At 45.0% G+C, this 24,137-nt stretch overlaps 1 protein-coding gene and 1 pseudogene across 2 annotated transcripts; one reads left to right on the top strand and one right to left on the bottom strand.

The window, feature by feature from the left end:
* The window catches only part of LOC148508095 (uncharacterized), a 598,632-nt pseudogene that overhangs the window by 524,988 nt on the left and 49,507 nt on the right, over nt 1-24,137 (bottom strand).
* LOC148508096 (uncharacterized) lies at nt 5,632-23,998 on the top strand. Of its 2 annotated transcripts, none has more exons than XM_088445200.1 (7): nt 5,632-5,790; nt 11,296-11,445; nt 13,995-14,186; nt 14,629-14,707; nt 15,144-15,241; nt 15,381-16,161; nt 22,032-23,998. In XM_088445200.1, exons 2-7 carry the CDS (start codon nt 11,368-11,370, stop codon nt 23,081-23,083), a joined length of 2,280 nt encoding a protein of 759 aa, XP_088301326.1. In that variant the 5' UTR covers nt 5,632-5,790; nt 11,296-11,367; the 3' UTR covers nt 23,084-23,998. The 2 variants fall into 2 exon arrangements, with proteins under 2 accessions (XP_088301326.1, XP_088301325.1); XM_088445199.1 differs by having other exon boundaries at nt 22,029-23,998.

The raw sequence follows: 24,137 nt of genomic DNA, 5'->3' as shown, positions 1-24,137 counted from the left end.
GATAACGTAGAACTGTCAATTGCGAGCCTGTTCCGGGAGGGTTAAAGGCTACAATGAGATGCCTAAGCTAAAGAAATTTGTAGATCATTGTTATCAGCAATGGATTGGTCTGCTGTGGTTATCTTTGTGTTTTCTCCTAGATTTCTCATTATCTTGGGTTGTTTCGTGATCTCTGGTTCTGTGACGGAGGACAGAGGACAGCTGATGGTGATATCAATGGAGAGGTCAGGAGAAGGAGTGTTAAACCACAGGGGAGTATCTGACCAAACCCAGCACAGTAATTAAGAGATCTGCTATTGTGGAAACTCGGAGACAGTGTGAAGATCTATCTGAAGATTATTGTATGTGTGAGTTTTGTAGGTCCTTAGTTGATGAGAATTGCATCCAGCAGTGCCAACCGAAGTATAACCAGCACTGGGGTGGGTATCCTTTAGAGGATTATCATACTATTGTGGGCAAAGTTTTAAACCAGACTGACTGTTGGGTGTGTTCTCATGTGCCCCAGGGACAGCATAATGTAGGGTTAGTGCCATTTCCATTAAATGTCTCTGAGATCTTAGAACTGCAACAAGGGAAGACGCTGCATGGAAAATTTCTAAACACCAAACCACCTCATTTTAAACTTCACCAGTACCAAGTAGATAAATCACTTTTATGTTTGAACATCACCAACTCCAATAAACCAGGAAGTTGGGAGGTGACTGGGAATAATCAGACGATGACCTTCTCACTAAGAGCTGATCATGAGCCTATGAATTTTGAACTGTTACGCACAATTAGGTTAAATGGGAGACACTTCTGGTATCGGTATACATTAAGTAACATCAAAGAAATGGTTGGCAGAGTACCAGAAGGGTACTGTGCCAGGGTGATACAACCAGAAACGTGTGTTAACCAGATGGGAGGACCTGAGATAGGAACATTTGCTAGGGAAATGTGTTGGATGATCATGATGCATTCTATTCCTTATGTTCTCCCCGATGATGTATATTTTATATGTGGAAGGAAAGCGTACAAGTGGCTCTCTATGAGTTCCGAAGGTTTGTGTTATCTGGGAAGAGTACTTCCAGAGGTTATGACCCTTACACATGGTGAAATGCTTGGTATTCATAAAAACACACCATCACCATATCTTCACACACAGTATGAACACAGAGACAAAAGAAATATGATACCTGGTGACGTACATAAAGCCACAATGGCTTTCAAGTTTTAGTCGCATTGGATCCCACCAGGATCGCTCGGGGTACACTAAATTTCAGATATATTCAAGATCTTGCTAAATGAATAGATAATATCACCGAGATGTATGATGACACATTTAGGTATACAGGTAAGGAGTTACAGGCCTACAAGAAAGAACTCGTGCAACACAGATTAGTTTTAAATTATTTAACAGCTGTAACTGGAGGGTACTGCGTGACCTTAGCCACCCAATTCGGTGTAAAGTGTTACACATATATTACAAATAATACTAGTGATCCCAAGGTGATAGACCGGAAGATGGACGAAATTCTGCAGCTGAAATGTGAATTTCAGAAGAACCATAATGAAATGTGAATTTCAGAAGAACCATAATGCTTCAATGGCTGAAGTAGAGGAGAAGGTAGAGGAATGGGTTTCATGGTTGAACCCAGTGAAATGGTTCTCTGGTCCAGGAGAGTGGTCCAGGAAATGGTTGCGGGTATAGGTAAACTCCTGATCCTCATACTGGTTGTCATCATAGTAATTGGCTTATGTGTCAGGTGTGTTCCTACTGTGTTGAAATGTGGAAAATGTAAAGATAAGGTAAATCGAAGGAATGAGATTATGATGGTGGTTATAAGTAACAATATGAATACTGAGGTAAATGTAGGACTGCATTACAACCCTGAACTAGAAGGTACCATCAGATGATGTATAAGATTTAGACATGCATGAAATGTATTATGAAATGTTAGTTTTAAACATCTTAAATAATGCAAGTCCCTAATCCCCTTCAAGACTTCCTTTATAGGATTGATGCATCCCCACATCTTTCCCATGATCTCCCAAGATCAGCGGTGTGCGTAGTTTTATGTCCCCTCCTAGAGACACATTATTGATTGTTTAAGAACCACTTTGTTCCATCCCATAATATAACATTAAATAATATGTCATAGTGTAAGCCTAAAAAAAATTATTGTAAAATCAGATAGTGATAGCATGTTTGCTATCAAATGGTGAACTGTCGAAGCCGGATAAGTGGCTGAGACTGAACCTGTTAAGTTTAAAATCTGCATGACACCATTTTGCGAATGGCCACAAGACGGCGATGCTATTATTTAGCGTCGTGCGATTCCCACGCAATAGAACATTGTTAAAAGTCCCCATTATATAAATGCATACATTGATATAAACATATATGATCAACCCTGCAAAACACGTACCACAGTGTACTCCACAAACACGTAGCCGCACAACGCTAACTAGCGTTAATATTTAAGGTTTTATTCATTATCAGTAATGTTGTGAATTACATGTTATTTGATATCTAAGGTTTAGTGCATGATAAGCAGACCATGTTTGGTGTCATTCTAAACCAGTGTCTTTGCAGATTTCTGGTTTCATCGGTGACAAAATCGCAACATGTGTCTGCAAATTATGGATCAGAGAGAGTTAGGCATTAAAATGTACCCTGTAATGCAGCCAGTCTAGATTTGCTATGCAGCGGGAAAATGGACACAAAGATGTTGGAGGCTGGATTGTGACCATACAAACTGACCTATGAACTGTACTGTAACAGAAGAACCAGGAAGAAGAACAAATGGAATCATGCCAACCTGTTCTATTGTATTTCCTATCTCTGTAAGAGTATATATGTAGGCTCTCTGAAACTAGAGCCCAGACATCTTCTCTTTGCTGTTGACGGAGGTTTCATCTTTGATGCCGGGATCTGGATCAGAGCGCATGCGTATGTAACGACTGTACCTTGTGACTGTATAATTTGTTTGCGCTAATGGTATTTAGAACACAGCGTGTAACCATCTCCTTTTATGTTGAATAATAACTTTTTGTGCTTTGGAACCACAATCAAAGTCTGAAAGCAATTATTTCTTGTGCGACTCCATAACGCTAAATAGCGTCAATTTTAGAGTGTATAGATAGGTAGGAATCGATAGGCCCCACGCCTCCAATTCATTCCTCAGCCTGGGACCTCACCTTCCATCCCCACAGCAGGGGGTTCTACACAGCCGGTCGTGACACTGTCAGAGTGTAGTCCGTGCAGTCACGGACTGTACTGGCTAAAATCCGCCACTGCCTGCCTCTGTGAAGTGCAGTATACAGAGCGAGCAGCTCTGCTTCTCCCTCCACAGTGCCTGCCTTCCATGTTTGCACGCAAAGTATTGTCTCTCCATCCAGTGGTGTCCCTACCTCTTTTGATACCCGGTATGGGTAGGGGTGGGTGCGCGCCGACAAAAGTGGGCGTGGCCTCACAGCCCAAACACCCGTTTTTGTCACTCCGGTGGTCCGGAGATGTGGACTGCCCCCAGGGACCAGTCTGTTTGAAGTGCCGGCTCCCTCACTGTGTCAGGAGCCGAGTACTGCACGTAATGTTACAGTGCAGCACCCGGCTACTGTCACCGAGTAGTTGGAACTTTGGTGTCACCCCTTGGTGGATGAAACCCGGGTGTGGGCCGCACCCCACTTGCGACGCCACTGTCTCCATCCCCTCTACTTCCTTTAATTTTTCTACCATCTACTGGAGGCACTCTAAGTCGCAATACATGGGGGGACACTACTGGGGGCACTCTGGGCAGCACAGACAGTGTAATGGTTAGCATTATTGCCTCACAGCACTGAGGTCGTGGGTTCATTTCCCACTTCGGCCCCGTGTGGAGTTTGTATATTCTCCCTGTGCTTGTGTGGGTTTCCTCCGGGTGCTCCGGTTTCCTCCTACACTCCAAAAATATACTGGTAGGTTAATTGGTTGCCAACAAAAATTAACCCTAGTGTGTATGTGTGTGTGTGAGCATGTGATAGGGACTATAGTGTAAGGTCCACTGGGGCAAGGACTGATGTGAATGGCCAAATATTCTCTGTAAAGTGCTACGTAATAAGTGTGCGCTATATAAATAACTGGTAATAAATGAATACACACCAGTTACGTGGACTGCGGGCCCCCCGCTGCCCTATTTCCCCCCCTAATTAAGCTAATTTACCCCCCTTAATTAAGCCTAGTTAGCCCTGACCACCCCCAAGTAAAAAGATCTTACCTGGGTTCAATACAGCAGCCCAGTCTGCAATGCAGCCGGAGGGACGCTGGGTCTGGGCGTGCAGAAAAGCTCCTCGCTGCCCAGCTGTATTACACGCCCACACGAAAGGTAAAGGGAAATAATTGAATTGCGACCTAACCAGCAGGCTGGCTAGCCGTGATGTTGGCGACGAAACAGGGCAGTGAAATAGCACGGCCCCAAAAAACGATTGAATTTCCTCCCACAGGTGCAGTCTTATATATTTCCCCAGCTCCTGTTATGTATCATATGGTATATACATGTTATACCTATTATGTTATTCCCTGACCACTCATTACTGTTATTACTATGCAGCTGCTGCTTTAACAGGACACCACAGGTCACTCATCCTGTATAATAACAACAACAGGACACCACAGGTAACTCCTCCTGTATAATAATAACAACAGGACACCACAGGCTGCTCCCCCTGTATTATTATTATTATAACAACAACAACACACCACAGGCCCCACCCCCTGTATAGCGGGACACCACAGGCCCCTCCCCCTGTATAGCGGGACACCGCAGGCCCCTCCCCCTGTATAGCGGGACACCGCAGGCCCCTCCCCCTGTATAGCGGGACACCGCAGGCCCCTCCCCCTGTATAGCGGGACACCGCAGGCCCCTCCCCCTGTATAGCGGGACACCGCAGGCCCCTCCCCCTGTATAGCGGGACACCGCAGGCCCCTCCCCCTGTATAGCGGGACACCGTAGGCCCCTCCCCCTGTATAGCGGGACACCGCAGGCCACTCCCCCTGTATAGCGGGACACCGCAGACTGCTCCCCCTGTACAGTACAACACCATAGGCTGCTCCCCTGTATAGTAGAACAGCACAGGCCGTCCCCTGTATAGTAGAACAGCACAGGCTGCTCCCCCTGGATATAAGAACAGCACAGGCTTCTCCCCCTGGATATAAGAACACCACAGGTTGCTCCCCCTGTATAGTAGAACACCACGGGCTGCTCCCCTGTATAGTAGAACAGCAGGCCGCTCTCCCTGTATAGTAGAATATCACAGGCTGCTCTCCCTGTACAATAGGACACCACAGCTACAATTATCTGCTGCTGCCGGACCCGAGAAGCAGCAACAATGGATGAGGTGGAACACATATACCGGAAGTATATTGGAGCGCACAGCCCGGAAGTAGGATGTGATTAGCCGGGCAATTGGTCCGTTCTCTCCGACGTCATCAGGTTGTATCAGATCATGCGATCAGACCGTGTGACAGCAAACACACGAGAGGACAACTTCTTTTTTTGGCCATCTCTCATTCCCGTCAGTGCGGTTATTGGCAGCAGTGAGTAGCTAATCAGGCGGCACAAAGTAGGAGGGACGTCCTGTAAACGAGCAGCCACTTGCCCTGCCACTGACAACTTCATCACTAGAGTAACATATGTAGTCTAATGGTGTCTTCATATATAGTGACCGGCGGCCATATTCTTAAAGTCTCCCAGTCACAGAGCAGAGGGGGCGGGGCCACAGGGGCTTTAGCTGCCATTTTGTCAAAGACGTTCATGACGCAGCCGGAGCCAGGTACCGTATCCTGTATATATTATATTATTATTATTATTATTATTATATAGGGGGGAGGGGACCATACAGTGATATATGAGCGGGAATAACACAGCTCCCAGCACACACAGATATGTGGTATTATTATATAGGGGAGAGGGGACTGTACAGTGATATATGAGGGGGAATAACACAGCTCCCAGCACACACTGATATGTAATATTATTATATAGGGGGATAGGAGACTATACAGTGATATATGAGGGGGAATAACATAGCTCCCAGCACACACTGATATGTGGTATTATTATTATTTAGGGGAGAGGGGACCATACAGTGATATATGAGGGGGAATAACACAAGTCTCAGCACACACTGATATACGGTATTATTATATAGGAAGGAGTGATATATGAGGGAATAACACAGCTCCCAGCACACACTGATATGTGGTATTATCAGTGGTCGAAGTGGGGCGGTATGACATACCGCCACTTCCCGACCCCACTTCATTTTAGCCGCAGAAAAGAATGCACCAGCGCTGGGATGCAGTATGGCATCCCAGCGCTGGAACAGCAGCGGAAATGTGTAGAGATGTGTCCCGCAGGGGACACATCTCGGTCGGCGGCGGCAGACATGCTGGCATGTAGCCGGGACAAAGCGTCTGGTCCCGGCTACAGTCAGCACACACTGGCCGCCAGCCAATCGCAAGGCTCGCGGCCGCAAGCCAATCACGGGGCTCGCAGCCGCCAGCCAATCACAGGGCTCGCGGCAGCCAGCCAATCACAGGGCTCGCGGCAGCCAGCCAATCACAGGGCTCGCGGCCGCCAGCCAATGAGAAGCTGCCAAGTGGCAGCTTCTCATTGGCTCGCACAACTGCACCAGCAACGTGGGACCCGGTGCTCCTGAGTCCTGGCAGCTCCGTTCCATCAGCGCAGGACAGAGGTAAGTAGTGAGAGGGGAGGATGTGAGAGGGAATAGAGAGAGGGGCTAGGGAGGCAGGCAGTTAGTATTGTAGGGGGTGACAGAGAGGGAATTAGGCCCTCATTCAGAGCCGCTCGTAAGCGGCCGCTCGTTCGTTATGAGCGATGTTCGCACATCTGCGCATGCGTACGGATTGTAATATGCATGCACGAACCAGTCAGTGCGGCCGAAAATCATTTGTTCGCTAAATAGCGAATGCCTACTATTTTGAGTGACAGGAGGAGGCGTATGTGGGTGGTAACGGGAAGGTGCTTGAAAACGGGGAGTGGAGATCAGAATGCAGGCGTGCTTAAATGTCAAAACGGGTGTTTTAAGGGTGTGCATAATTAATACAGCAGCGTCATTGACCACGTCACTTGGTTGTTTTATAGTCAGAACTGCTCGCAAGATAGCAGTAGGAAAAACCAACCACAAGAATAGCGAGCAGTTCATACGCTGTTCGATGTACTCGATTAATCTATTAAATAGCGGACATGACGTATGGTGCGAGTGGCCAGGCGGCGTCTTTTTCAAAATTACAACCGCAAGTTTTGTTCGCTCGTTCAGACATGGAGGCGTCAACAGACCGCAAAGAGCGAACGGTACATTTGAATAGCCACCCCCTTTTTCTGAACGAGCGAGCGCAAATAGCGTCCGGCTCTGAATCAGGGCCTTAGTGAGAAGGGCAGGGTGTGAGAGAGGGGAGTAGGCAGGGAGAGTGGGGGGGGTGAGACGTACAATGGGGTGATATGGAAGCAGGGACCCAAGGGGAGGGGGGGGGAAGAGATTCATTCGCCATACCCCCACCTCTAAATTCCCACTTCGAGCACTGGGTATTATTATTATTATTATTATTATATAGGGGAGAGGGTACAGTATAGTTATATATGAGGGGGAATAACACAGCTTCCAGCACACAGTGATATGTGATATTATCATATAGGGGGGAGGGACCATAGAGTGATATATGAGGGGGAATACAGGGCCTGATTCATATCCGCTTGGTAAACTGCATTCGCCCGCTGCTGGCCGACTGTTGCCTGTCTGCGCATGCGGCAAAATGCGCATGCGCGAGCCAGTCATTGTGATCGGGAAACGATCGCTCGTAATACACAGAAGGCCCGCTATTTTGAGTGACAGAATGTGCCATTTGTGGGTGGTGACAGGGGAAAAGAAGATCCAGGAAAACGTGGGAATGGTGGTGCAAACTCAGTTGTGTCTGAGCGTCAAAACGGCATTTTTTTGATGTCCATAATTACAAGGCTGCGTCATTGCACACGTCACCTGGCTTGTTTAAATACTGAAGCACTCGCAGTGCTTGCGGCGAGGTAGGGTCAACCACAAGTGCTGCGAGCGGCTCCGATGGCACTTGATGTTACTGATTTTACATACACTTCCTGGAGATGACGTGTGCTGCGAAGGAAAAGGGGGAGTCATTAAACTGGCTTGTGATCGCACTGCCGTCGCACACTAAGACTTAGTACTAATGTCTTACTGTGCGATCGCAGCCTATGCAAATATTAGCAGCTGAGCGGCTGCCTGCGAATGCCTCTAGCGAGCGGGTCTGAATCAGCTCCCAGCACACACTGATCTGTGGTATTATTATTATATATGGGAAAGGGGACCGTAGACTGATATATGAGGGGAAATATTACAGCTTCCAGCACACACTACGTGGTATTATTATTATATAGGGGGAGAGGACCGTACAGTGATATATGAAGAGGAATAACACAGCTCCCAGCACACACTGATATGTGGTATTATTATTATATAGGGGGAGAGGACCGTACAGTGATATATGAAGAGGAATAACACAGCTCCCAGCACACACTGATATGTGGTATTATTATTATATAGGGGGAGAGGACCGTACAGTGATATATGAAGAGGAATAACACAGCTCCCAGCACACACTGATATGTGGTATTATTATTATATAGGGGAGAGGGGACTGTACAGTGCTATATGAGGGGGAATAACAGCTTCCAGCACTCACTGATATGTGGTATTATTAGTGTTCATTCTAGGTCCGTCAAGGGGTATGGCACTCGAGCACTCGCCTGAAAAAGGGGCATGATGTGCCCCCTGTTCATCACTCTTGGGGACCCAGCTAGGCTGCCCCCAAGCTCTCCCTTCTATGCGAATATTCACCAGCCGTGAGCGCTGCACCGCAATTTTTCCCACCCGAGGGGCACTTCAGTCCGCAGGTGGGGACACCACCCAGCATGTTGTTTTAGTGGTTTGCCAACAGTTCGCCGCCAAAGGGGCAGGTTGCATTCTGCCCTTTGAAATCGGGCACGTCGCCCACTAAAACAGCCTAGCCAGAACGCTATATTATTAATATTTAGAGGATAAGGGACTACAGTAATATATAAGGGGGATTAAATCAGCTCTTACCATAGACTATGTTGTAATAATATAAAGAGGAGTGGGAACTGTTTAGTGATACTTAAGCATGGAAAATAAGCTCTCACCACACGTATATGTGGTAGTATTATTATATAAAGAAGAAAGGACTTGACGGAACAGTTTTTTAACTCAAGCGCAAAAAATGCAACCCTGCTTTGTCAAACGGCAGAAGATAATGGCATCTTACTGTACAGAGGGAGTGGCCCTATGGTGTCCTACACTGTATAGGTGGAGCTGCCGGTGGTGTCTCACTATACAGTGGGAGCAGCCTGTGGTGTCCTATACAGTGGTAGCAGCCTGCATTGTCCTACTGCACAGAGGGATTGGCATGTTTTGTCCAACACTATACAGGGGGAGCGGCCTGTGATGTCCTACTATACAGGAAGATGGGCCTGTTGTGTCCTATACAGGGACAACAGCCTGTGGTGTCTTATTATACAGGGGGAGCAGTCTGTAGTGTCCTACTATACAGGGGAAGCGGCCTGTTGAACTCTACTATACAGGGGGAGCATCCTGTGTTGTCCTACCATACAGGGGGAGCAACCTGTGGTGCCTTCCTATACAGAGGGATCAGCTTGTTGCACTCTACTATACAGGGGGAGTGGCCTGTGGTGTCCTACTTTACAGGTGGAGCGGACTGCGGTGTCTTATTATACAGTTAGAGCAGCCTGCAGTGTGTCCTACTATACAGGGAGAGCGGCCTGTGGTGTCCTTATATACCAGGGGAGTGACCTGTAGTGTCCTACTATACAGGGGAAGCAGCCTGTGGTGCCCTACTATACTGAACTAGTGGCCTCTGGTGTCCTACTATACAGTGGTAGTGGCCTATGATGACCTACTATGCAGTAAGAGCAGCCTGTGGTACCCTTATGTAAAGGGGGAGCAGCCTGCAGTGTCCTATATACAGGGAGAGCAGCCTGCAGTGTTGTACACTATGCAAGGGGTGCGGCCTGTGGTGTCCTCGTTTACAGGGAGTTCTGTCTGTTGCATCCTACTATATAGTGGTTGCAGCCCCTTGTAGCCTACTATACATGGGGAGCATCATATGGTGTCCTACTATACAGGGGGAGCAGTTTGTGGTGTCCTACTATACAGGGGGAGCGGCCTGTGGTGTCCTACTATACAGGGAGAGCAGCCTATGGTGTCCTGTTACTAATATTATACAGGGGTAGCAGCCTCTTGTGTCCTGATAATAGTAAAGAGTGGTCAGGAAATAACACATAATAGGTATAACATGTATGTATATACCAGATGATACATAACAGGAGCTGGGTAAGGATGTGTGAGAAGGACACAGACATGCCATGTAACAATGGGCTGCACTCCCTGAGCTGAGACTGTCTGTCAGGGCGTCTTGTTATCCTGAGCAATAGAGACTCTCTCAGATACAGCCAGTGGCTGTGACAGTCCCCAGATCCTCAGTGTCACTGATTATCCCCCAGGTCATGTCTCACCCCACCCTACGCTGCACACACACGGCCGGCAGGCTGGTCACACATGTAACATACATCTGAGGTGCGGTCATTTGTCATTTCATCATTTGTGCAGAGTGACTGATGGAATTCTGTATTGCTTAATCCTTTGCTTGTCCCCTGGGCTGCCTGCTGTCCTATCCCTGTTTTATTAACCTCTTCTGTTCCCTTCTCCCTCCCCTGTGTTATTGCCACCTCTGTACAGCTGTTACATCCCCTGTTGTGTGCTCTGTTTTCCTATGTTAGTTCCCCTCTCCCCATATCTGCACCCCTTCTGCTCTCCTGTGTATTCCCTCCTCACACACCTGTTATCTGTATGACCTCAGTATAGTTACAGACTCTCTCCGTTTCTGGAATAAATGTAAAACAAAAGTAAAAAATCTCAACATCCCTAATTCATGTGTTTGTAAAAGATTCACGTGGAGCAAATTGCACCAAATATGTATCTGGAAGGAATAAGACCCCTGGCCAGGAGGGGAGCATTGGTGTAGATTTAAACAGTACAGCATTGTGTGACAGCCTCTGAGGAGCCTTATGGGACTGAGTCACAGGAACCACTGACAGACACTGACCAGGGCTCTATGGCTGGGGAGAAAGGGGAGACTTACTGGTCACTCAGTGTAACATGTATGACTGTGTTATGTGTGTTCTCTGTGATGTTTATTATATTTATTCCTAGATAGTCCTGCTGTGAGGAACCAGAGTCTTTATTACACGTCACACATTCTGTATTTTTACTGATTCACTGAGGATGGACATGGATGAAAGTCACAGGTCTGAGAGGATCTTACATCTGACCCTGGAGATCATCTACGTGCTGACTGGGGAGGTGAGAGGGTCTGGAAGTGTCACACTGACATCACTTATATGTATAGTAATAATACAGGGATATGACTGGGAGGTGAGAGGATCTGAGACTGTCACAGTGACATCACTTATATCTATAGTAATAATACAGGGACATGACTGGGGAGGTGAGAGGGTCTGGGAGTGTCACACTGACATCACATAGCTTTAGTAATAATACTGGGGCATGACTGGGAGGTGAGAAGATCTGGGGGTGTCACAGTGACATCACTTATATATATAGTAATAATACAGGGGCATGACTGGGGAGGTGAGAGGATCTGGGGGTATCATAGTGATGTCACTTATATCTATAGTAATAATACAGGGACATGACTGGGGAGGTGAGGGGATCTGGGGGTGTCACAGTGACATCACTTATATCTATAGTAATAATACGGGGACATGACTGGGGAGGTGAGAGGATCTGGGAGTGTCACAGTGACATCACATATATCTATAGTAATAATATAGGGGCATGACTGGGAGGTGAGAGGATCTGGGAGTGTCATAGTGACATCACATAGCTTTAGTAATAATACAGGGGCATGACTGGGAGGTGAGAGGATCTGGGAGTGTCACAGTGACATCACTTATATCTATAGTAATAATACAGGGATATGACTGGGGAAGTGAGGGGATCTGGGAGTGTCACAGTGACATCACTTTTATGTATAGTAATAATACAGGGATCTGACTGGGGAAGTGAGGGATCTGGGAGTGTCACAGTGACATCACTTATATCTATAGTAATAATACAGGGACATGACTGGGAGATGAGAGGATCTGGGAGTGTCACAGTGACATCACATAGCCTTAGTAATAATACAGGGGCATGACTGGGGAGGTGAGGATCTGGGAGTGTCACAGTGACATCACTTATACCTATAGTAATAATACAGGGACATGACTGGGGAGGTGAGAGGATCTGGGAGTGTCACAGTGACATCACTTATATCTATAGTAATAATACATGGACATGACTGGGGAGGTGAGTTTGTCTGGAAGTGTCACACTGACATCACTTATATATATAGTAATAATACAGGGACATGACTGGGAGGTGAGAGGATCTGGAAGTGTCACAGAGACATCACTTATATCTATAGTAATAATTATTGATACCCCTCAATCTCTATACCCAAATGTCGCTATTTAGCGCTACAAGTCGCATGAAATAATTGCTTTCCAATCCAATTGTGGTTCCAAAGCACAAAAAGTTATATTGTACAATGAAAAGTATAACGCGCTGTGATCTAGACAATTAGCGCAAAAAGCAAGTAAATACAAAGGTACAAGCCGATTCATACGCGTGCACACTGGTCCCAGTATACAGTCGTCTATCCAGAAGCCTATGGTCATCCAACAAGAATGGCTGTATACTATAATCAGTACTCAGGTTATATACCTTACACAGAACAAAGAAACTAGTTGACAGATTTCCATTGGGTCTTGCTCCTGGACATTCTGGTACGATTCAACTCATAGGTCAGTTCATACAGCATCACTGGGGGTCCCAGTTCCTCAGACGTTGCTTTGTGTAGTTATCCCGCCGAAAAACGGGTTTAAACTAGTAAAAGACACTAGATACAGATATACATTCTAACCACTAATTTCCTATAATTCATAACTTGCAGACGCATGATGCGAGTTCCTTGCCGATAGAACCGGAGATCTGCAAATAAACAGTGATTTACAATGGTACCAAACATGACATGTCTACTAGTTTATGTACCTTAAATATCATATACATTACATTTCACAACATAAGTATTTGCTAATAAAACCTCTAATATTAACCCTAATGCTTGGGAACCTTGTTATAAGTGATTGCATGTGTGAGTGTGAGAATATTGTGTAAATTTGCTAGTATGCGTTGTGCGTCTATGTGTTTTGTGCTTATCTGCTTTGATGTACAGCGCAACTATGCGTTGTGCGCCTTGTATGTTTTATATGTATTATCTAATGTGCATATAGGTTTTGATTGGACTTTCAATATTATGCGGTAGCAAAACAGACGCACGACGCTAATAATCAAATATAGCATCGTACACAATGGTATCGTACTGAGGACGCAAAATGGCGTTGTTAGAGGCGACACAAAATGGCGTCGCCATATATTAATTTAAAGATTTGGTCTCAGCCAATCATCCGGCTTCAACATAATACAGGAACATGAGTGAGGAGGCCCTGGAATCCGGGAGTGTCACAGTGACATCACTTATATCTATATTATTGAGCAAGCAGCAGTGAGCTGGTCTCAGATATTAGTATCAGTCCCACAGTCCTCACTGGAGTTGGGAATTATATGCCCGCAGTATGTTGTTTTCTTTCTGTCACTGACACAAAGATGTTGGAGCTGCAGGAGATACTATATACTCTACATTTTCCTGTATATAGGAGATTGTTATAATACTTGCTTTAGTGAAATAGAGTCTATTTGTATATTATGCAAAGTGAGCATCTAAATAAACAGCCCCATTTAGGTGGAGTTTAATTGACCTCCTCATTGATGTCTCCCCCAATACACAGGATTACACAGTAGTGAAGAAGACATCCGGTGACCATGAGACTGCCAGCAGCCGTCCCCGTGTGTCAGGAAGATTGAGCAGGATCCAGAGCCCCATCATGGTGCCTCCAACTCACTCACTGATACAAGAGAGACACATTGACCAGAAGATGCTGGAACTCATCAGCAATAACATTCAGCTGCTGACTGGAGAGGTGACTGCTGGGAATGGGACATTATACAGTAACACCAGGGGATTTGTCTGGGTGATGACTGGAGAGGTGACTGCTGGGAACGGGACATTATACAGTAACACCAGGGGATGTGTCTGGGTGATGACTGGAGAGGTGACTGCTTGCAATGGGACATTATACAGTGACACCAGGGGATGTGTCTGGGTGGTGACTGCTGGGAATAGGACATTATGCAGTAACACCAGGGGATGTGTCTGGGTGGTGACTGGAGTGGTGACTCCTGGGAATGGGACATTATACAGTAACACCAGGGGATGTGTCTGGGTGGTGACTGGATAGGTGACTTCTGGGAATGGGACATTATACAGTAACACCAGGGGATATGTCTGGGTGATGGCTGTATCATTGTGTGCGTCAGGTTCCTATAAGGTGTCAGGATGTCACTGTCTATGTCTCCATGCAGGAGGGGGAGTATATAGAGGAACACAGGGGTCTGTACAAGGACGTGATGATGGAGAATCACCAGCCCCTCACATCACTGGGTAAGAGGAGGCTGTCATTTATTGTACAGGGGAGAGCAGGTGTGAGGGCTATATACACACATCATCTGATAATCACATATATACAATGTACTCAGGGCCTGATTCAGCTTTGGGAATAGAGTGAGAATTAGCACGTAACTGATCATCTTGGTAAAACCATGCTGCACTGCAGGTGGGTAAGATGTATAATAAGCAGAGAGATTTAGAGTTGGGAAGGAGGTGTCCAAACTGACATCTAAAGTGCAGTGTTATAATAAAGCTGTGTAGTATTTGTGGGCTACATGCAAAAGCAGCCAGTATTTACACTACATGCAAAATGTATGTATTTGCACCTCTTGCATTGCAACATGGTTTGTCCTAGTTCACAGTTACTTGCTCTTTCTGACTCTATTCCCAAAGCTGAATCAGGCCCTCAGTCACTGTGTGTCTCCTACAGATGGACTCAGTAACAGAAATACCCCAGAGAGATGTTCCCATCCTCTATATTCACAGGATTGTACAGAGGAGAATCACAGGATTCCACAGGAATATCAGGTAGATGGGATTTAGGGTCTCACTGATAAACTAACGTGACTCACCATGTAATCTGTAGAAAAGCTATGTGTGTTTTATACACTGATATTCTACTGTTTAATCTCAATGAAATCAGACTTTATTTTATGGGCCTTTTTAGAGTGAAGATCTTGTTGATATTAAGGGAGAAGACTTAGAGGGAGAAGAAGAGACATATGTGACTGATAATAATGCAGAAGATATAGAGGGAGAAGAAAAGACGTATGTAACTGATAATAATGCAGAAGATGTAGAGGGAGAACAAGAGACCTATGTGACTGATATGAAGGCTGAAGATATAGAGGGAGAACAAGAGACGTATGTGACTGATATGAAGGCAGAAGATATAGAGGGAGAAGAAGATACGTATGTTACTGATATAAAGGCAGAAGATATAGAGGGAGAAGAAGATACGTATGTTACTGATATAAAGGCAGAAGATATAGAGGGAGAAGAAGAGACGTATGTAACTGATAATAATGCAGAAGATGTAGAGGGAGAAGAAGAGACGTATGTGACTGATGATAATGCAGAAGATATAGAGGGAGAAGAAGAGACGTATGTGAATGATAATGCAGAAGATATAGAGGGAGAAGAAAAGACGTATGTAACTGATAATAATGCAGAAGATGTAGAGGGAGAACAAGAGACGTATGTGACTGATATGGAGGCAGAAGATATAGAGGGAGAAGACGATACGTATGTTACTGATATAAAGGCAGAAGATATAGAGGGAGAAGAAGAGACGTATGTGACTGATAATAATGCAGAAGATGTAGAGGGAGAAGAAGAGACGTATGTGACTGATAATAATGCAGAAGATATAGAGGGAGAAGAAGAGACGAATGTGAGGGGTGATCAGCAGTGTAAGGAGGAGGAAATTCTTACAGATATCAGCACAGGTGAGTAATAAATCCTTACATTACAAAATATAGTCTCATATTGTCCTTGTTCAGTTACTACAGCAATCTCTTATCCTGCACCCTCATCTGTCAGTTCAAACTAATGAGGGATATGTATTTGGGAGCCATCAGCCCTTATTATACTCCTGCTCTTCCCCTCACATCATGTCACTGTGTGTTACCAGCCCAGAGATCTGACCAGTCTCCTCCCCACACTCTCTGGTGTATCTCATACATCAGGATCCATCAGTCCCTATTATACTCCTGCTCTTCCCCTCACATCATGTCACTGTGTGTTACCAGCCCAGAGATCTGACCAGTCTCCTCCCCACACTCTCTGGTGTATCTCATACATCAGGATCCATCAGCCCCTTTTAGACTCCTGCTCTCCCCCTCACATCATGTCACTGTGTGTTACCAGCCCAGAGATCTGACCAGTCTCCTCCCCACACTCTCTGGTGTATCTCATACATCAGGATCCATCAGCCCCTTTTAGACTCCTGCTCTCCCCCTCACATCATGTCACTGTGTGTTACCAGCCCAGAGATCTGACCAGTCTCGTCCCCACACTCTCTGGTGTATCTCATACATCAGGAACCATCAGCCCCTCTTATACTCCTGCTCTCCCCCTCACATCATGTTACTGTGTGTTACCAGCCCAGAGATCTGACCAGTCTCCTCCCTGCACTATAAAACCTTATGCTCACACATTACAACAATCTCCATGTATATACACACACACACAAAGCTATAAGCACACACTTATTATTGTACAGTGCTTCCACCAGTGCTTGTCTACAATGAAGGATTCAGCCTATAATAGTAGTGTGACCCTGACAGTGGGACTATGACACCTGAGAGTGACCAGAGGGACATATAGTGGCTATTGAACTGTTGCCGTTTGCTATTTATAATCTGGAAAGAGGGGGTATGGCGCTGCCTACAATACCATAATAGAGAAATAGTGACGAAAACAGAGATGGAAAGTTTTCCACCCTATATGGAGTCAGAAAGAATTATCTGCCCGTATATATCAACGTATCTTCCTTTTCTTTTTTGTGTCCGCCATGTTCGTATTATTCATCCATGTATGCCAAAAAATAATAAAGAATTCAACATGTCTAGTTTCTTCAGACGTTTTGATAACCATCAAAATATGGTGTGTATTAGATGGAATATATATTGTCTTTTTAGGGTGCATTAAAATTTCCACCGGGAGTCGCACTTAACCTTACACATATGTGTGTTCAAACCCATAGTAATTTCTTTACTAGGGGATCAGGTGAATGTCATTCACGAATTCTCAAATCTCTATAAAAACGGTAGCTGCCTCCCCACAGTGCAGTTACAATCTTCAAGTGAACACATATGCACACACCTCACTTACACACGTGAAGTGTATGTTCAATCTTATAGTGGTTTCTTTTCCCACACACTTTCAGAAATGTTTGCATCACTTCATATATATTCTATAAGTGAACACATATACACACACCTCACTTTGTGAGGTTCTGAATTTGTTGTGGACCCAGGGTGGTGATAGGAGCAGACACAGAAGCAGACTTAAATTAAACAGTGGAGTTTTTAATAAGTTACTTAGAAGACATGGGAATGGAAAATAAAAAGTCCAGGTATAGCACTAAAGTGCACTTGATAACTGTAGTGGGGGGTTAATGGGAAATGTCCAGATAGTGACAGGCAGGAACAGTCCAGTATACAGGTATGGTGAGCTGTAACTGAATGCAGGAATGATGAGCTGTAACAAATGCAGGCAGAGGTAATGGAGTCCAGCTGGGAGTGAAGGGAGGTAAGGTACAGGGAATAGCAGGTTCAGGTACTCAGGCGGGTAAAGGTATGTGGAGGGTGCAGGATAAATCCAGCAGGTTGGAGCAGGCAAGGTTCAGGCTAGTAGTGTAACAGGCAGGCAGGTAAGGCACAGGTACTCTCTCTCAGCCGCAGCTGAGAAACACATTGCACTGGCAAAGGAAGGAAGGCTCTGGACCTTCCTAAATACTCAGTGCCACGCTGTGACTGGCTGGAATGAGCAAATGACCTACCAGGATTGGACAGCTGGAATCACATGGCCACAGGCAAGATGGCGGCGCCCATGCCAACGGAACGGAAACACCGCCAGACCTCGCCAGGCCTAGTGACAATGTGCCCGCACAGAACCACGCGCAGCCAATGCCCCTCGCCAAACAATAGCACCGCTGCCAGAGACCCCCCGCCATAACGTTCTCACAGGTAATACCCGGTGACTACCATGCCGAGAAACCCTGGCCATGACACACACACGTGAAGTGTATGTTCAATCTTGTAGTGGTTTCTTTTCCCACACACTTTCAGTTATATGCATATGACAATGATCAAAGTTGCGTACCAGTGCTCACAAGGTAGTGGATTTCTTTTCGTAGACCAAGGTATCTTTGTCCCGAATGTATCACTCCATTCAAGGTATAAAATACATTTATTTGTAGAAAAAAAAGTCTTAAAATATACATAAACGGTAAAGGTAAAAATATATAGAATACAGCAACAATGTGCCAGAACTGGGGATAGGCACTGAATCGGAGTGCAGTGTGTGCAAAAATTTTTACAATAGGTCCGGTTCCTAATGTATAAAAAAAAGTGTACATAAAGCATGTACCTCTCCGTTCAGTAGCAGTGTAGAATCCCCTCTAAACAGCACTAACACCAAGAAATCCACTACCTTGTGAGTACTGGTACGCAACTTTGATCATTGTCATAAGCATATAACTGAAAGTGTGCGGGAAAATAAACCACTATAAGTTTGAACATACACTTCACGTGTGAGGTGTGTGCATGTCTGTTCACTTGAAGATTGTAACTGCACTGTGGGGAAGCGGTAACCGCTTTTATAGAGATTTGAGAATTCGTGAATGACATTCACCTGATCCCCCAGTAAAGAAATTACTATGGGTTTGAACACACTTATATATGTGTAAGTTTAGGTGCGACTCCCGGTGGAAATTTTAATACACCCTAAAAAGACAATATATATACCATCTAATACACACCATTTTTTGATGGTCATCAAAACGTCTGAAAGAAACTACACGTTGTATTCTTTATTATTTTTTGGCATACATGGATGTATAATACGAACACACGAAAAAGAAAAGGAATATACGTTGATATATACGGACAGATAATTATTCTAATTCTTTCTGACTCCATATAGGGTGGAAAACTTTCCATCTCTTTTTTCGTCACTATTTCTCTATTATGGTATTGTAGGCAGCGCCATTACCTCTCTTTCCATATTTTAAATAACAACGTTACTTTCTAGACCAAAAGGGAAAGGTCTTTTTAAGTGGGGGTAGGAAGCAGCCTTTACCTATGCAGCGCCATTTATTCTCTTTAACCACTTGCCTGGCACGGTCGTATCAGATACGACCACACCAGGCTGGGCTTCCCCTGACATGGTCGTATCTGATACGACCAGTCAGAAGTGCCCACTAGGCGGCTGTGGGAAGCTAATCTTCCCGCAGCCACCTATGTCAGAGGGACCTTCTGGTCCCTCTGTAACTGTGGCTGCCTCTCCAGCTTGTCCCGATCACTGCTGGCCACAGTGATCGGACACTCCGCGGCACCCCCCTCCTGGTGTGGCTGCAAGGGCAGCCGTGTGTTCCATATGCTCCGAACACTGTGGCCAGCAGTGATCGGGCAGCCTGTGTGACCATCCTCACTGCAGTAACCGCAGCTCCTGCTGGCCGCGGCTGCTGCTGTCCCCCCGTGTAGCCGGCGCCGCATCTTTTCCCAGAGCGGCTGCCCGTTGTCCCAGGTCCTTCCCCCCCCTTCCGGCATTGTTGCGCCCGCTGCCGCCTTCTTGCGCTGCGGCGCCCCGGCTGATCCAGGCTGTATCCATGTCCCTCCCCCTGGTGCGGCTGCAGCTGTGTGTGACAACTGTCTATAGCCGGCAACATCCATACCACCTCCTTCCTATTCAAGCTCCGCCTCTGTTCTCGGGCAGTATTTTGTGATATATATATGTGTGTGTGTGTGTGTGTGTGTGTGTGTATATATATATATATATGTGTGTGTATGTATATATATATATATATCTCAAACCATCGATAGTTTATATCGATGGTTGAGACCATTGGCCATCGATGGTACTACAGTATATCATAAAATTTGCTATTTTTATGGTATACGGTGTTTAAAAAATATTTTCTTTTATAAAATCGTGCTGGAAAAGTTTCAAAAAGATGTTCTTGACCTAATTCAACCTTAAAAAAAAACGACAATTTTGGAGCGATTTTTGGAAAAAGAATTCGTCAGTTAAGTGGTTAAATAGTATTTGACATGTTGCCATTTGCTACCTTTGTGCCCACCTGGAGACTTCTGAGTAGTTTAACCGGTGGCCAGGACATGCTGCTGGTGTACACAGCTACTGTGCTCCCACATCTCCAGTGTGTGTGTGAGAGAAGTGCCTGGTTGCCCAGTGTCACTGGCTTATGTGGTTTCCTGTCCCACGATAGTAGCTGGGCAATGTGTAAGCTGGGGGAATGTTACTCACCACATGTCACCGTGGCTGGGTCTATGCCATCTGCTTGGTAGTCCCGTTGTGTTGTATTTTATCTGTGCAGTAAGAGTCATATCTGTTGTATGTACATTTATTATTGTAATAAAGCAGCTGTACAGTAGTTTGTAGATTAAAATTAGACATCGTAGACTCACTAATAGTATTACTTAGCATTATTTATATGGGGTCCGCATTGCCTTACACAGTATATAAACAGAACAGATTGCAAGCCTAACAAGGGAATAGTGCAAAAGACTTACAGTACTAAACATTGTAACACATGGGACACCAGCTATAACAACATTGCAGCTTATACAGTCACAGTAACCACAGAAGCAGCATGGGTTGAGCCCAATGGTTTGGTGACACTGTTAGTATTGGGGAGGAGGTGATAGTATAGTTCAGTGAGCGAAAGCACAGAAGGAAAGAGGGCCCTGCTCATTAGAGCTTACATTTTATAGGTGGAGGATCTGACAAACAGGGATGACACAGAGGGGGGAGATAGTGAGCGAAGACCATAGAGAGGTGGGTTATAATGAGACCAGGAAGAATTAGTGAAGGTGGGCCATAGTAGAGATGGAATTTGAGTCTGTATGAAGCTTTAGAAAGAGGTGGAGAGTCAGAGATGGTGAGAGTTCCAGCGGTGGGGAGCAGCACCAACAAAGTCTTGGAGGCAGGAGTGGGAGGATATAGTTAGTTGGAAGGACTTGTGCCAGGCATTGCCGGAGAAAAGTGGGTGATGGGAGTGTGTAGGGAGATGCAGTTGGAGATATAGGGGGAAGAAGGCTTTATAGGTGAGTGTGAGGAGTTTGAATTGGATTCTGAGGGGATGAGGAGCCAGTGTAGGACTTTTGGGAGAGGGGAGGCAGAAGCAGTAGTTTGGAGAAGATGAGCATGGCAGCAGCATTGAGGACAGATTGGAGTAATGTGAGATTAGAGTTGGGGAGGACACACGGGAGGAGGATACAGTAGCCCAGTCTGGAGATGACCGGCGAGTGGATGAGGGTCTTGGTTGCCTCCAGGGTGAGAGAGAATCTGATCCTGGAGATATTTCAAAGGTGGAAGCAACAATGGACTGAATGTGGGTATTGATGAAGAAGGCGGAGTTAAGGATATCTCAAGACAGTGGACTTGTGAGATAGAAGAGAGGGTGATGTTGTCGATGGATAGTAAAATTGAAGGAGGTGAGGGAACTCCAGATGGTGGGAAGATGATCAGCTCAGTCTTAGCCATGTTAAGTTTAAGAAAGCACTGATGTATCCAAGAATATTTGCTCCTCATTGTAAATAATTGTCTATCCTCATACATTTGTTTCCAGTAGATGGACACACAAGCAGGAACACCTTGGAGAGAGATCTACACAGTGCAGATGATATATCATCTGATCCCTCTAATCATGAGGAACAGTCTCCTGATAATTCAGATCTTGCTACACACAGTACAGCTCATAAAGGTGATACGCTATTATCTAAATCTGGTAAAAGCTCTATGCGTCTGTCATTTTCTGTTACACATCAGAGAAGTCACACAGGTGAGAGGCCATTTCCATGCTCAGAGTGTGGGAAATGTTTTGCATATAAATCTGTGCTGGTTAGACATGAAAAAAGTCACACAGGTCAGAAACCATTTTCCTGTTCTGAGTGTGGAAAAAGTTTTGCACAGAACTCCACTCTTGTTATACATAAAATGACGCACACCGGTAAGAAGTCATTTACATGCTCTGAATGTGGGAAATGTTTTACACAGAAATCGGATCTTGTTACACATCACAGAAGTCATACAGGTGAGAGGCCATTTACATGCTCTGAGTGTGGGAAATGTTTTACATATAAATCTGTGCTGGTTATACATGAAAAAAGTCACACAGGTCAGAAACCATTTTCCTGTTCTGAGTGTGGGAAATGTTTTGCCAAGAAATCACTTCTTGTTAGACATAAGATGACACACACCGGTGAGAAGCCATTTACATGCTCTGAGTGTGGGAAATGTTTTGCACAGAAATCCTATCTTGTTCCACATAAGATGACACACACCGATGAGAGGCCATTTACGTGCTCTGAGTGTGGGAAATGTTTTACACATAAATCACATCTTGTTAGACATAAGATGACACACACCAGTGAGAAGCCATTTACATGCTCTGAGTGTGGGAAATGTTTTGCACAGAAATCCTATCTTGTTATACATAAGATGACACACACCGATGAGAAGCCATTTACATGCTCTGAGTGTGGGAAATGTTTTACACAGAAATCAGGTCTCATCATACATCAGAGATCTCACACAGGTGAGAAGCCATTTCCATGTTCTGAGTGTGGGAAATGTTTTAAGCAGAAATCAGTTCTTCTTAGACATCAGAGAGGTCACACATGAGAAATAGAATTTCAATGAGCTGAAATTCATGGACCCTAGGTGCTGTATAGAGCACAATCCAGGTGCGTAGGGGGAAAACACAAAATGAATAGTGTCTAAATAATAACTAAGTAAACAACAATATGTAGGTTGTATCTAGTGACTGTGTCAATGCAATTTTGTCAATCCATACGTTAAAGTCACCAGTAAACAAAGTACAACAGCCAGAAGTGGAGACGGCACAGCGAGAGCATAGATCACAGGGCAATCACCAGGAACATCTGCAGGTCACATATCAAGAGCTAATAACACTGTGACTGTATATTATAGTGCAATAAAAAGCAATCTGCAGAGCTTCATCCTAATCGGAGTTTCTACATTCTCACGGGGCCCTACCAATTTATGTTTAATGTGCTACCATCATATACAGTTACAGTGTTATTGTGCTACTATCATTTACAGTTACAGTGTTATTGTGCTACCATCATTTACAGTTATTGTACTAACATCATATACAGTTAGTGTTATTGTGCTACCATAATATACAGTTAGTGTTATTGTGCTACCATCATATACAGTTAGTGTTTTTGCACTAACATCATATACAGTTACAGTGTTATTGCGCTACCATCATATACAGTTAGTGTTATTGCGCTACCATCATATATACAGAGCTGATAACACTGTAACTGTATATGACCTGCAGCCGCTCCTGGTGACTGATCGCAGTGTGGGATATGTTCTCACCATTTTATTCACCTATATCACATTTATATGCTGATTTATATGCTTGAGATATTAACTGCTGGATATTTACACTATGGCCGATTGATGCAATGTATATTATTTAGGTACTGCTTAGAGTGCATATATACTAAATACTGTAAAAGCTGTGTACATTAATGTAAATAATAAAAGCCTTTGTGGGATACAGTACATTGGATGTACCATTCACTCCCTGATAATCTAGATTCAGGGAACACAGATTTAACATAGTAAAGGGTCACCAGCCGCACAGTGTGTCGCAGCACTTAGCTACCAATCACAGCTGTGCTCCTGAAGACCTGTCACACGT

The sequence above is a fragment of the Taudactylus pleione genome, unplaced genomic scaffold (genome assembly GCF_031769625.1).
Source record: "Taudactylus pleione unplaced genomic scaffold, aTauple2 ptg000377l, whole genome shotgun sequence".
NCBI lineage: Eukaryota > Metazoa > Chordata > Amphibia > Anura > Myobatrachidae > Taudactylus > Taudactylus pleione.
Note: the sequence above shows the minus strand (reverse complement) of the source record. Positions and strands in the feature narration are given on the sequence as shown.